The sequence below is a fragment of the Nyctibius grandis genome, chromosome 1 (genome assembly GCF_013368605.1).
Source record: "Nyctibius grandis isolate bNycGra1 chromosome 1, bNycGra1.pri, whole genome shotgun sequence".
NCBI lineage: Eukaryota > Metazoa > Chordata > Aves > Nyctibiiformes > Nyctibiidae > Nyctibius > Nyctibius grandis.
In genome coordinates, this window is record NC_090658.1 from 32,028,409 (window position 1) to 32,043,905 (window position 15,497).

General features: G+C 37.9%; 1 protein-coding gene across 1 annotated transcript in view; it reads right to left on the reverse strand.

The window, feature by feature from the left end:
* Positions 1 to 15,497, reverse strand: part of BABAM2 (BRISC and BRCA1 A complex member 2) — a 176,354-nt gene that overhangs the window by 152,485 nt on the left and 8,372 nt on the right. The window contains exon 3 of the mRNA XM_068416036.1: positions 1,636 to 1,712. Within this exon, the coding sequence (XP_068272137.1) occupies positions 1,636 to 1,712 (77 nt within the window). The remainder of the gene's footprint in view (positions 1 to 1,635; positions 1,713 to 15,497) is intronic.

Sequence of the window (15,497 nt, forward strand, 5' to 3'; positions counted from 1 at the left end):
ACAGGAGCCTAGCTCCTCTCTTGACCACACAAGCAAACTTCCAGACCAACTTCTGAGAAAGACAACTTTCCTTTTAAGTGTCAAATGGAAGCTTTAAAGTACTTCTAATGATAAGAAGTTTAACTATATTGATTCTCTTCATACAGGAGAAGGGCTTCCAGTGCATTACATAATGACAAGAAAAACTACTACAGAAGGAATACAACAACATTGTTAATATTTAAAATGTCTTAGAGAGCTATAGCATGTGTATGATGCAGTGTAAATGGATATTACCAAAGTAGCGTTTTAAATGTTTAACATTTCTGTTCACACCAAGTACTTGCTCCTCCAGATAGCACATTTTCACAGACTCACAGAACAGCTGAGGTTGGATAGCACCTCTGGAGAGTGCCTAGGCCAATCCCTCAGCTCAGAGCAGGGTCAACAAGAACAGATTGCTAAGGGTCATGTCCAGTTGGATTCTGAGTATCTCAAAGGATGGAGATACACAAGCTACACAAGCTCTGAGGAAAACCCGTTCCACTGTTTGACCATCCTTGCAAAAAAGTTCTTCTATTACACTCTCAATGGAATTTTCTCTATTTCAATTTGTGATCATTTCCCCTCAGTGACCACCACTGAGAAGAGCCTGGCTACACCTTCTTCACTGCCCCCATCAGGTATTTATACACATTGATAAGATTTGCCCTGAGCTTTCTCTTCTTGAGAAGCTCCAGCTCTCTTGGCATCTCCTTGTACAACAGATGTTCCAGTCCCTCAATCATCTTTGTGGTCTTTTGCTGGATTTATTCCAATATGTCCATGCCTTTCTGGTACTAGGGAGACCAGAACTGGACACAGTGCTCCAGATGTGGTTTCACCAGTGCTGCCCTAAATCTAAAATTGCCAAGCTTTAAATTTTACTACTATCTGAAATTCTTCATCCTCTCTCATATTTCAGTTTTTAGAGGTAAAACACAACACAACTTTACAAATTTTCATCCGCAGATTATCAGCAACTCAAGTGTTTATAAAAGTATTTTTTACCTTCTAAAAACATACAAAAGCAAACTTTATCCTAATCCTTTGAACCAAAACACAGACTAATTAAAGAGTGGGCAAATAAGCCAGCTATCTACAGATCCTCCAAGGGTAAGGAGGATTTAACCACACTACTGAATCAGAAAAACCAAAATCACTTTTCTCTAATCTAGTCAATTATACCAGTTACTGTTTAGAGATACCTAATAAAATAACAGTCTGACTTCTTTTATTGGAGCTTAATAAATAATTCTTCCTAAAAGAGAAAAAAGAAACAATGCAAAACATATACAAATCATAAGTGAGTCTAAAAATGTTCATGAGATTGTCTTAGTCATAACATTTTATTAGAAATATTGGGGGGTGATTTGTGAATATTGGCTTTTAGGACTCATTTTCAAATTTGTGATATCAAGGAAGGCTGTAAACTTATCTTAAAAATTAGATATTGTTACAGTTGTGTGTTTTTTGAGCTGAAGCTTTAAGAAAAAACAACTAACAGTTATCTTAAAACTCATTAAATTAGTTAGACACACTGGAAAACTTAACATGATATAGAACGCTGTTACTGAAAGAAAGGCCAAGATGCAACAGCAATAGTTTTTAACTTACATTTGAGTGTTTCTCCAGCATAAGGGATGTGTAGCTTAAACCGATCACAGCTAGGTCCAGGGGTCAAGGATGTACAGCTAAAAATGAAGATAAGAATGTGCTAAGCAGGTACAGATCATACCAGTCGCTAACGTTATTCTACAGGATACAAATGATTGACATAGTAAAGATGTTGTGAATACTAGAAATAATCAACCTTACCATTCTGGGAAAGAAGAAAAGGTGGGAAAGATGCAGGACGCCCATTCTCTTGATCAGCAAGTTTCTCACAACAGCATGAGAAACTTTAGGATCTGTGCCAACTATCTTCTTTACCATTTTAACACAGAAAATAGACACAAAATGCCCCGGTTTCAAAGTGTTATTAGAATAACATCCATTAGTCAATCAAAGCCAGCAAACTCTCTACTTTGTATACAATTTTGCAGGTGACAACTCTTTCCCTATGCCACAGTTACATGGTTACATGCTCCTTATCTCTCCCCTGAAGATACCTGGGATGTATCTTAGTTTTAACACATCACCATTCAGTCACTTTTACCTATTTTAACGTTTACTTTTTCCCTTGTGGAAAAGTCTCACAAGAAACCTCCAGATGAGCAAGCTTCAGAATCAGGTATTTGAGGCTATGAGAACTGAGCACGTAAGTTCATGATCTGTGACCATTTCACATCTCCTGTTTATCTATCTGAAACACCACATTGGCAGCTGGGTCTCACGGTGATGAGCAATCATTTTATGAACACAAAAGTCATGGAAAAACTGTTTAGCGTCTAGGCCAGAGATGACCAACTTTTTCACACCTTTTAAGTCACATATCAAAATCTTTGCATAACGAAGAACCAATAATCTCAGCTGCAAAAGGAGAAACAGTGACACAAATTGTTTCACTGGCAGGAATGGTCCCTGGAGGTCTCACCACTGTGGGCTGGTGGGCACATGACAGGTCCCAGTAGCAAAAATAATGGAAGCCCTTAGCAGCTGATTGCCTTCTATATCTACACACAGGTCTTCTTGCCAGCCTAACATCAAACAGTGAAAAGAAGGTAGACAAAGGTACAATAACTTGCCTAAGCTCATATATCATATCACTGGTGGACATAATGAAACAAAAGACACATTCACTGGGCCATACACACAGCTGAAAGCAAAAAGATGGCTAGGTCAAAACGCACAAAAATTCTGATCCTACCTTATCAGAATTATGCAACACAGTAACTCCTGCAGCGTGATCTGTCTTACTGCAAAAAAGGCATCAGGGCAAAGAGGGTAATGTTAATTCTCCATAACACACTCACAATGCTTCAGAGCCATTTCTCTCAGATGCTGGCTCTATAATCTCTTTTCTCTTTACACTTGAAAGTTAAGAAAACCACATGCACTAGCTTCATATTGCTTTTATTCAGTGAGCTACATTTACTATTTAATCAAATCTGTGCCCACAGGTAGCTTCATCAAAAAGAACCTGTCACAGAGCTACAGATAACTAACTTAAATGGAGTTTCCACACCAGAAAACATAAGCAAACCACTTGTGTGCTCCTAGAATCTAACACAGCTACAATTAACAGCCTAGACTGATTCATCAAGAATACACTGCATTTCTTCAGTATCATTACAGAAATTAGATAACTGTCCTTGCAAATAAAAGGGAAGCAACATATGTCCTATCTTCACTTTAGAAAGGTTTTTGCAATATCTTGTGAGAGCACCAAGCAAAACAATCTACAGAAACATAATTTAGATACAACTATTATCAGATGTGTGTAGAGCTGACTGGAAAGCAAGTTTCAGAAAAGATTAGTTCACGTCTTGCTTCATCCAGGAAGAACCTACTGACTGTGTTTTCTTCTGGTAGAATACTACTTCTGATTTCATTGAAAGACTGACGATGGAAAAGAGATGGTATTTGTTAAACCTGCTGATGATGCCAACACGAAAAGGAACACAGCATGCTGGATGACAGCAATTCTTTTTGAATTCCATCTAGGTAGGGCTTAGCAAAACCAGTAAGTATCACCACCCTCACTGGGAGTAAAATTGGGTTCTGTTTGAGAATATGAAAGACTGGAGCTCCAGTGCATCAGAAACAAGAGAATGTAATTTTTTCAAAGATGTGGGTTTTTTTAATAGGTAAGAACAGAAAAACAGGAGTGCCCATTGTTAGGGTGTTTTAATGGCTGTGGATGAATTTAACAGCTATAGATAAGAGTATTATTGTCTACTTTCAAGTAATTTCTAAGGCTTACACCACATATAAGGCCAATTCTAGGAAGCATACAAAAAAAGCAACACAAAAAAAATCCTTTGCAAGTTCCAAAATATCTCTGCAACATCAGTTAATATTTAATGGAAGTTTCTTTCAAGGTATCACAGGTCACAGTCTGAGGCACATTTCTCAAATACCATCAAAATAACATTGTTGTTAGCTTTTCAACAGACACAAAAATTTCTGATCCTGTACATATCCTACAGTCTTTTCTTTTAGCACAATGGGCCATTTGGAAATACTTAGAGGAAGTATAATATTCTTTAACATTAAAATAAAAGCCTGATTTAATGACAAATGTCCCTAAAAGCAATACTAAGTATTTTTCCTAGATTATTATACTCCACTAGAGATGTTTTTAATTTCACTAGTCTAGAAGTGATGGAAAGTGACAGTATTCACAGTCCTTTTTTTTTTTTCAAATTATTCTGGCTAGGCTGTGCAAGAGACCTTAATAACTGCAACAGGCTGAGCAACCAAGCAAAAATCTTACATACATCCATTTGAAAGGAGGCAGTTACTCTTTAGTATAAACAGTAAAAGAACAAAACTCCTAAGGCAAATCAAAGCTTTGGTACATCTAAGCAGTGTACATGTGACCTTATTTCAACAGAAAGCCACAGATAATGGCCTGGCTACGGACATCTTCTCCTGCTTGAATTTCCTTAACACACAGAACGTCTCATAATTACAAACGTGCCCAACACAGAAGCTTGGCCTCTATCCGCTCCAAAATGTAAGATTTTACATTTGCTGATCCTTTTACTTAAAGTGGTCGACACAGAAGTCACACTGAAAAGGAAGGACTTGTAACAAGGTCTTTTAAAAATTATTTCTCATCCTATCTTCACAGGGAATTGACAGATAGAACAGTAATATCTGGTGTTGAAAATTAATTTCAGAAGCTGATTCCACGTCATGATGAATAGATTTGCTATCTCCCTCTTTATTCATGGAAAAATATTACACTGCTTTGCATATCTTCATCTAAATAGTTAATATTTTATATAGGAAAGCCATGGAAGCAAGAATTCATGCTCTGATGGTCAGAGCAGTAATATGAGTTAGTCTCCGCAGGATGATTAATGCTATACCACAAGATCTCCCACAATGGCTTCCCTACTAAAATATCAAAGAATCATCAACAAGTTTCTGGGACAAAGAAATATCCTTGAATGCATCACTTAAAATCATGCTGCCCTATTCAAAGGAGCTGTGCAGATGTTGACATGTTGGAGTGAGTCCAGAGGAGGGCGACCAAGCTGGTGAAGGGTCTGGAGGGTCTGACCTATGAGGAACGGCTGAGGGAGCTGGGGTTGTTTAGCCTGGAGAAGAGGAGGCTCCGAGGTGACCTTATTGCAGTCTACAACTACTTGAAGGGAGGTTGTAGCAGAGCGTGAGTCGGCCTCTTCTCCCAGGCAACTAGCGATAGGACAAGAGGACACAGCCTCAAACTTCGCCAGGGGAGGTTCAGATTAGACATTAGGAAGCATTTCTTTTCAGAAAGGGTCATTAGATATTGGAATGGGCTGCCCAGGGAGGTTGTGGAGTCACCGTCTCTGGATGTGTTTAAGAAAAGACTGGACATGGCACTTAGTGCCATGGTCTAGTTGACATGGGGGTGTCAGGGCAATGGTTGGACTCGACGATCCCAGAGGACTCTTCCAACCTGATTGATTGATTGATTGATTGACCTACCCTTGGAATCTGGTAGATGGAATCAAGTATGCAAGAAACCATAGCTGAATACAAAATCTTTCTCTGCAGATTTTAGCTAAGTTTCTTGAGGAAATACCACAGATTAAACTTGAGTTGAGATACATTACATCTTTATAAAATAAGTAGGAGACAATTAGAACATTCCTTTGTTGAGTGTTTGATGCATCTTGCATTTGGGATTGTCTGTGACCTGTTGGGAAAAAGTTTCTTTCACAGTAAATAAAACACACATAAACTAAACCAGTTCTTATTCAAAGAAAAAGTCACTGTCAACATCAGATGCTTAGTCAGAAGTGTTCAGAATTCTTTACCAGCCACAAAAGGAAACAGTAAAGATTATGCAAGAGGGGAAAAAAAAAAAATCAGGAAAGTCACTCAGTTTTGCTGCTTGGAATAAGGCATGAGCCTATAATGATAGGTACAGTAGAATGTATTTTTCTGCAAAATTAATCCTTCTTCCCAGAGTATTCTAAAAGCCTCTAGAAAGGCAGTTCAGTTGAGCTTAACACCAAGGTTTCCTCTTATGCCAATGTATTTGTAATTGACTATTCTGTTGAATTGACTCTTCTTCTGTTTTGTTTAAGCTAAAAAGAATTATTCCCTTTCTGTCTGAGTCACTTTTATAGGATTGAAGCCATGATGATAAGGAGGACTGCAATAGCCCTAGATTTCAACACAGTCTTCCTATCAACTAGTCTTCTACAGCCATCACTTTAAAGTATTCCCAAGAGAAGCAGTTTTAAATTATTTGGGCTCTGGTAAAATCTTATCCAAAAAGAAGTTCTGTGCTAGCTGAAGTGGTCACAATGAAACCAAAGCCTGAGTGTTCACCACTTTAAAGTCTGGAGATGAACGGTTATTCTATCCAAAGAACTAAAAAAAAAAAACCAAACCAAACCCACCAACACTCCCCACCAAACCCACCTCTTTATATCCCAAAATTCCTGTCTGAAGCTTGTTTTGTATACCACTCCTAAAAATCTACTGCTTAGAGCCGTATAAATCCATACCAAACATCCAGAAATGTCAACAGAAGTACAATAGCTCTACTGAAAAATATACAATCTCCTTTTTATTTCTTCTTTTTTAATTGGTGGTAAAGTTGTATGCCCCAATATTCATGTCAGATTTACTTGACGGATATCAAATTTCAGTCATTCAGTGTTCAGTCATTCTTCCTTCTTAGATCATACGGATGCTTTACCACCTTCACTATCTTAAAAAAAATCATCAGTGAATTTTACTGTACAATGACAAAGAAAAACTAGACTAAGAATTTTAGCCACTATAATTTCAGGAACTTAATAATGAGACTGCCTAACCTGAATAGCCAGAGATACAAAAGCTTCTTTAATCCCATGATGCTTAGGCTGCCACACTTCCTGTTCTTGAGGATCAGCACTTTTTGGATAACAGACAATTTTTTTTTGTTCACCAGGCTGCTGATGTAAAAGCCAAGAAGGCTTCACACAGCATTAGAGATACCCTGACGGCAAACACTGATAAAAACCAACACACACACAAATAAAACGAGCAACACCACAAAGGAAGTTCTGACCACTGGCTGTATTCCCAACCCTTCCCAGCTCTAATACATCCAGTATATGTTTCTAATTGCTCCTATATATGCCATATAAAGATACTGTTAGGGAAAAAGGATGTCAAGTTCCTTTCATAATACAAGAGTCTAAAGAAGAAAATTAGTATTATTTTAGTAACAACAAGACACAATTCAGTCAGGGCTTTAGAGGCTGAATGTTTTGTGAGCAAGATATAATTCAGAGGCAAGGTCTTGCTACTAGTAAACTCAAAACTCCACCCAAAACTCTTTATTGTGGCATTTGCTAAGAAAAACACCTTAATGTTAAACTCAAGTAGAACAGCCTTTGTTGTGCCTTTAGATGCTTCTTTCCTATTTTTGTAGATGGAAATCTGCTCCAGTGTTCCTTGAAGACACAGTATTTCATCCCATTTAATTAAGAATTAATTGCAGAATTCACAACAGATGGGTAAGTCATCTACAGAGGCATTAAGAATAATTAAAGTGTATGGAGGGGGGAGGAGAGTGGAAGGAAGGCCAGCAGGTGACAGGTTTTTTTGCAAGGATCAGGAAACAGAAAAATGGTGAAAATCACATTTTAGAGAGCTGACAGTGATGGTGAAATCCTGTATCATACTGCAGCTCCCTGCAACAATGCACAAAGCTTTACAGGCTCCCAGAGGCCTGCAAATACACAAGAAGAAAATTGTGCAGCTGCTGCTGAAAACCAATAGATCCAACAAAAATTCTGTCAATCACGCAAAATTTGAAATGGGAGATATAGTATAGTCAACCAATTTTTATCTTCAGCTTCCCTTCTTTATACAGACATAAGTATTACACATATGAGAGAGAGGGACTTGCACTTAAAAGACACACATCACTGCTTTTCAGAAATAAAAATCCAGTTACATTTAGAGTGATTGCTACTTACATACATATTTTAATTAAAATATTTAAATCTGAAAGCTAATTCATAATTATTCCAAAGAACTTTCCAATAGATAAACACACCGTTTTCATAAAACTCAGCTGGTTTCTTCAAACTTAGTGTAAAATTAAACTATACACAAAGACTACTTTTGGTACTGCAACATGGATGAGGATGGTTTTGAATCCTGTTAGAATGGATGATATTCCATAACTGCAACAGTATTTCAATCCATAGTTATCGACTGGGAAATTCCAAGGTGTCTCCAGATGTATCAACTATATTCCCAACAAAAACTTAATCTACTGTAAGTGCTGACTTTCCTTTACGTACATTACGTACGTTCTTGTATGAAGTTCATCGTAGTAATTGGAACTTTTAGAAAGCAGTGAGATGCTGGCAGAACACATACCCTAGGAAAACAACCCCTCACTTCCCTTCTGCACCCATAGGCAGATTTGCATTTTTTTAAAAGTAAAGTTCAAATAACTATTTAAAATTAATTCAGCTGCCAGCAACCTGCTTTCACTAGAAACACTATACAAAAGCATCTAATGACTACTGTTATTAGTAAAACAAATATAGCAGCTGTATGTTAACAGAAAACGTAGATTTACTTAATATGAGTAAGAGTTTGCCAAAGCAGATGTTGAGGTGGGGAGAGCTCTGGGCCTGCTTCTAGAACTGCAAATCTCCTTCACATCTGCCCCAATCTTATGGCAGGTGTCCTGCAATCTCCCAAAGTATGGCTGCCTCTGCTGGGGCACCAGCCTCCATGAGCTAAACAGAGGAAGCACACACATATATATATTTTGCAATCATCTCAGAGAACTTCTACATTAAATGAAAACACATACAAACCCCACGACTGTGATTCTTTTTAGTATCACAAACTCCCTGTTCATTTAGCCTAAGAAGGCTGATTTTAGAACAGCGCTTTTCCAGTCACAATAGTAGGACGGGTTGGAAAGGGCCACCACAAAAAGGTATATGAAGACAGAGCTGATAACCAGTACCACATCTAATATACTTGCAAGTGTGCTTGAAAAAATAGCTCTAAAAACCAGACTATCTCAGAAGTTTACATTCGTAAAATCCCTACAGTTTAGGGTGGGAGCTCATTATTATTGGGGCTCAAGGAGCTAATTCTGATACAAATTAAGAAAAATAATTAATAACTGACAAAGGAAAATTTTTAACAAAACATGCTTTACAAATATGCTCTCTAAACATTTTTTATAATCAAACTGATTACCTTTGTATGCAAGATCTTTTATACATACAGGTAATTGCCTGCAACTCCCTTTCAAAACTACACATGGTGCAAATACTCCCAAAGAGAATAAAACAGAAACAGAAAATGGACATTTTAATGAAGGAATGATTGAAAAATGAAGAGAAATAAGGAAATTTCAATGGGATAACACTCACAATGCACACTCCAGTAGACTACGTTTTGTTAAATAAACTAGGGAATTCACAGCATCATAAACTACCTTTCTGTCACACGTTCAGGCAAGGAAAAGGCACTACTTCATTACACTGTAAAACCAGCTGTACCCCAAATCCTTGGAACTCATAAGCAAAGTTTTAGAGAAGAGTTATGAGGGAGTGGCAGGTGCATCCTTTGGATTTACTTCATCTCCTTCCCTTCCTGTCAGATTTAAAGTCATGTTTCATGTTTTCACAACTGCCATTAGATTGTGTATGACTTTGTAACGAGTTAGAACCTAATAATCTCTCATCTTCTACTGTTCACTAATGTGAGTACAATGTCTGAAGAAAAAAAAAATCAGACAAGGAACATTTTTGCTTTTAGATTACTCTAAAAGAGAACCATTCTTCGCCAAGTATGAAATTACAGTCTACCACCTGGAGTTTCAGATCCTTTCGGTGTTCACAGAAAGATCATACTCATACAGAAAGTCACAAAAGCTGAGCTATTATAAACATAAGTTTTAATAAGTTATTTAGCATTGCTCCCAATACCACCTGTAGTAGCCATAAAGACTCCCAACTTATTTTCTAAGTAATTTATTTCACACCATAGAACTGTTTAGTTTATTGGAAAATGCAATGAATTGGTATCAGGATAAAAACGTAAGGACTAAAAGCATAGTCCATTTTTATATATTCTCCCCCTTTAACAAACTAACTGAATAGTATTAGGAGGGATTCAGTGATCCTATGTCTTTTCACATTTTCTTTTAAAGTTTTGTTCTAATTACAGATTTTTAGAGCTTTCTGGTCATGGATCTCTAGTGATTTGATTTCCTAATCTTATAAACACTCAGAAGAAATTTATGTTAATACAATGACCACAAATTCGGTTCTTTGGATATGAAAGTTAAGACGAAGAAAGGATCACCACATTTGAACATAACTCCATAGCTTTCAGTTGCACATACTTTCAAAAGGGTAACTTCAAATTATGTATATGCATTAAAATACTACAGAACTGGAGACACAGCAGAAAGCCTATGAAAAGATGACACTCGAATAAAAATATCAGTAGTTCTTCCATTTCTAGAATTATTTTAGATTAATTACAACATTAAAGATATGCATTAGACTAAAAAGACAGGAAAATCCTAATCATATATAAAATTACAACAGAACACCTTACGGAAATGCACCTGCAGAAAACAGGCCCCACATAGCTGCATGTTACTTTTTCTCCAGGAATTCTGGCTCAAGAACCTCTCACCTCTCCTTGTCTTTCTCTAACTTCTCATTCTCACGTTAATTCCCACAGTTCACAGCCACCTCAATTGTGCTAATGCAATTTTCAAATCTCAACCATAAAGCATAAAATTAGTCATCACTCTCTCCATGGTCACATCTAACTATACCATACTATAGCAGTTCCATGTACCCTCTTCTTGATGACAGTTAAAAAATCCTCTTCTCCACTGTAAATACTTATTCTTGCCCTCACAATCCAGCTCACTGTTTTCTCCCAGCATCACCGTAGGAGCTAGACCTGGCTCATCCCTTCGCAGCCTCACAGGCACAGAAGAACAAGTAGGACCTCCTGCAAGGACGAGACTACTTATGAGCAGAGCCACCTTTTGATCCCAGCGAAAAGAGAGCCCAATCTACCCAAAGTTCCTATAATTTTGCATTCCCAAGCCATTGCAAATGCCTTGACCTGTCTTTATGCCACTTCCAACACCTCACCTACACCCTCAAGTTCTCCTCCCTCCTGCACCTATCTAGTAGAACTGAATTTTGCCCATGTGCAACGGGTTAGAACTAAAACATCAGAAGTCACATGGAAGATACTATACCACTTGAAATTTCCAAGGAAATTATTTAAGTGTCTTCATTGCCTGTAAGTGGTTTGCAGTTGGCCTGAAATCATATCACTTTTATAGCATTTAAGTTAAGGCTTATGATTAAGATTTAGGGCAGCCTGAAAAACAGGGCAGATAGTTAACTATCTATTAGTTCAAAAAATTCTCATTGCAGAAGAATTCTTAACAAAGAACATGAAACATTGTATTATTCCCCCCAACAAAAACAAAACAAAATATACGACTGAAATGCACAATAAATTGTAAACCACTTTTACTCAAGAGATTGAAACCAACACTCTAGAAGACAAGGAAGAAAACAGAGGAAGAATTAATGTAAAGTGGGAGACATTTTGAGAGGTCACTGGTAACCCTAACTATAAACAAGAATAATCCAAACAAGTTTTTCTATTGAACAAAGAACTGACCATCCAAAACAGAGCAACAGATACTCTGTCACATTTTTGGTTTAAAAATATTATTTCAGTGATGGATAGCAATCTATTTTTTAGGAAAATATTACTTTAAAGGTTTTTATATTTGGCTTTTTTTGCTTCTTCTCCATAATGGAATTCTGCAATTTCCTTTAATTAACTCAATTTCATTGGGATTCTTTTGTATTACAATAACAAAAATACTCAGTCCTAGTGGTCTAATTTTACTCTTTCAGCCGTATACCACAGACTACAAAGAAAAGAACCTGTGGCCTACACTGCAGAGTGGTTTGCCTCAGACATACCAATTCCCTTCTCTCATGCAAGACAAAATAACTATGTTCCCTTTTACCAACTTTTATTTTTCTATGTATTACTTAAGAGGTTTACCTTTACCCCAAGGATTGAATTCAGTATCTTCAGTAAAAAGATCGATTTCGAGAGCAAACGAAACTCTGTTCCCTTATACATACAGCTCTAAGTATTCTTTTCAGATGCTCACTTCCAGTTAGATAATAGTTGCTTCAAGGTATGTCTACACTGTGCAATGCAGTGCCAAGTAAATGCCTAAGCTGAGTATATCAAGAAACAGATTAAAATAGCTCAGGCATAGCACTGTATTGGTGTGGTGGTTCTGTTTCCAGTTGAACTTGAGGTATTAAACCTACAGTGCAAATTCAGTGCTGGACAGAGTTACCCAAATGGTCAGAAAAATTCATTTCTCCATTGGTCAGAAGAGGACCATGACTGATGGTTTAAGAGATCCCAGAGCATTTATAAGGGTGCATTTAAAAGGGCACATTTAAAAGAGCAGCAATAGAGATATGTCAGCCTAAGTGCCAACAAAAGAGACTCTCATGACAATGAAACCTCCCTTTGAAAATTTTTACACAGACCTACATAGTGATCAACACATTATAAAAAAAGGCCTGTACAATTTTTGATTTCCCACACCATTAGAGAATGACTGCGAAGTTAGAAAACAGTGTACAGATTCTGTTTCCAGAAATTAATGGCTTGCTTCCTTTAAGTATTCCCATTGATTTCTCTTGGCTGCAATTATAAATGTGGCAGAATCCGACCTTCAACACTGTTGCGTACCAGTCTGTTAAGATTGAGCCTCTGATCACCTCTTATGCTTTTAAAGCCCCTAAACTCATCAGTCAATAACTTCAACAAACAGGCTAAAACAAAAAATCATAATCACTTACTCCAGCTTCATTGCAAGTATATGTTAGCTATTTAATGTTATGCCATGTATGTGTATATGCGTATGAGAGAGTCAGGCAAACATGAAGTGTAATTGCATATGTAAGGCTGGAAGAAGTCACTGACCAGCTATCCAGGAATATATTCTTCTCTACTCAGCAGAATAAAAACTAAAAGCAAGTTTTCTCAGTTTCTGGTGATATGTAATATGCATCCAATAGTACTGGGACCAGTACTATTCAATATATTCATTAATGACTTGGATGAGGGAATAGAGTGCACTGTCAGCAAGTTCGCTGATGACACAAAACTGGGAGGAGTGGCTGACACACCGGAAGGCTGCGCAGCCATTCAGAGAGACCTGGACAGGCTGGAGAGTTGGGCGGGGAGAAATTTAATGAAATATAACAAGGGCAAGTGTAGAGTCCTGCATCTGGGCAAGAACAACCCCATGTACCAGTACAAGTTGGGGGCAGACCTGTTGGAGACCAGCGTAGGGGAAAGGGACCTGGGGGTCCTAGTGGACAGCAGGATGACCATGAGCCAGCAGTGTGCCCTTGTGGCCAAGAAGGCCAATGGCATCCTGGGGTGTATTAGAAGGGGTGTGGTCAGCAGGTCGAGAGAGGTTCTCCTCCCCCTCTACTCTGCCCTGGTGAGGCCGCATCTGGAGTATTGTGTCCAGTTCTGGGCCCCTCAGTTCAAGAAGGACAGGGAACTGCTAGAGAGAGTCCAGCGCAGAGCCACGAAGATGATTAAGGGAGTGGAACATCTCCCTTATGAGGAGAGGCTGAGGGAGCTGGGTCTCTTTAGCTTAGAGAAGAGGAGACTGAGGGGTGACCTTATTAATGTTTATAAATATGTATAGGGCAAGCGTCATGAGGATGGAGCCAGGCTCTTCTCAGTGACATCCATTGACAGGACAAGGGGCAAGGGGTGCAAGCTGGAACACAGGAGGTTCCACTTAAATATGAGGAAAAACTTCTTTACGGTGAGGGTGACCGAACACAGGAACAGGCTGCCCAGAGAGGTTGTGGAGTCTCCTTCTCTGGAGACATTCAAAACCCGCCTGGATGCTTTCCTGTGTGATATGACCTAGGTAATCCTGCTCCGGCAGGGGGACTGGACTAGATGATCTTTCGAGGTCCCTTCCAATCCCTAACATTCTGTTATTCTGTGATTCTGTGATACAAGATCCACGGTATGTAGAGATCCGTCCAGCTTACATTAAACAAATGCTGCATCTGTGTGATGCAAGGGTTTGGAAAAGGGGGAGAAATTGGACCAGGCACCCAATTATTAGATTTTTAGCTATCTTTACAACAAAAAATAAAGTCTTAGGAATTTTTTCTCCTGCAGTGATGCACAATGCTAAGAAATAAGACAGACATCTGTTACAACAGTAGAAAGTTCTGGACAGAGACCTACAATGTATTAGCACACACATAGCTTTCAAGGAGTGTTTAATGAGTTACCAAGGTACAGACAGCCAAAACATACATTTAAATACCTCGCTAAGGTACATCTTTCCAACTGTATTTGACAGATATATTAGTACTACATCATGTGAAGCTCTCTTTAAACAAATTAGAAACTAAACAGTTGGCACGTGTATCAAATAGTTCCTTCTCATTTTTATTAAAGCATAAAACTGGTAGACATTACATTCAGTTTTTTCAAGGTCAGACAAAAGGAAGTCACTCACTGTTCCAGTCTAAAAACACCAGCAAAGACATACTGTGCAGTATTTAAATTGAACAAATCTTAGGAAAACGTATGTAGTCTTTCAAACTAGATCCAAGTTACCACAACTATCTAATACTACCTTTACTTTTTAAAATCCTTTCTTCACTCATAGCACTTGAAACTGACAAATACATACATTTTTCTAAACAACTTCAAGCACCTTGTTTAAAATTGGTGTAAAAAATGCCAAGCTTTCCAGAGAATATGTACAAAACCATTACCAAATGTCTGCACTACACTTAGATCTTTATCAGACAGACATTTTGCCTTTGCTTTTCAACACTAAGAAACAAACGCAAGAGAGCAATTTTGGAGACAGTCAGTCTTTCTGGACCAGCACAGAAAACCTGCTGTTTGACGTTCCAAGTGCTGCTCCACAGTGACAACTCTCTTGCATTGTCCCATCAGAGCTTCAGGTTATTAAATTTTGCTCAAGTGACAACAAGCTACTAGTAATAAGATTCTTTGTAGTGAAGAAACATATTTGTTATCAGAAACTGGAATGAAATGACCTGCTCTGTGCAAAAGTAATAGTTTATGACTTATCCAATATAGCAGTAAAGGACTCATAAGACCACACCTCTCCTAGAAATTGCCACATCATTTCAAGTATACATTTTACTCAGAACATAATTATTTTTTAAAACAGCTTTTCATAGTAATTGTGTTCAGAAGAGTCAGACTCATTAAACCTCATACATAAACAAAATACATGTTAAAAA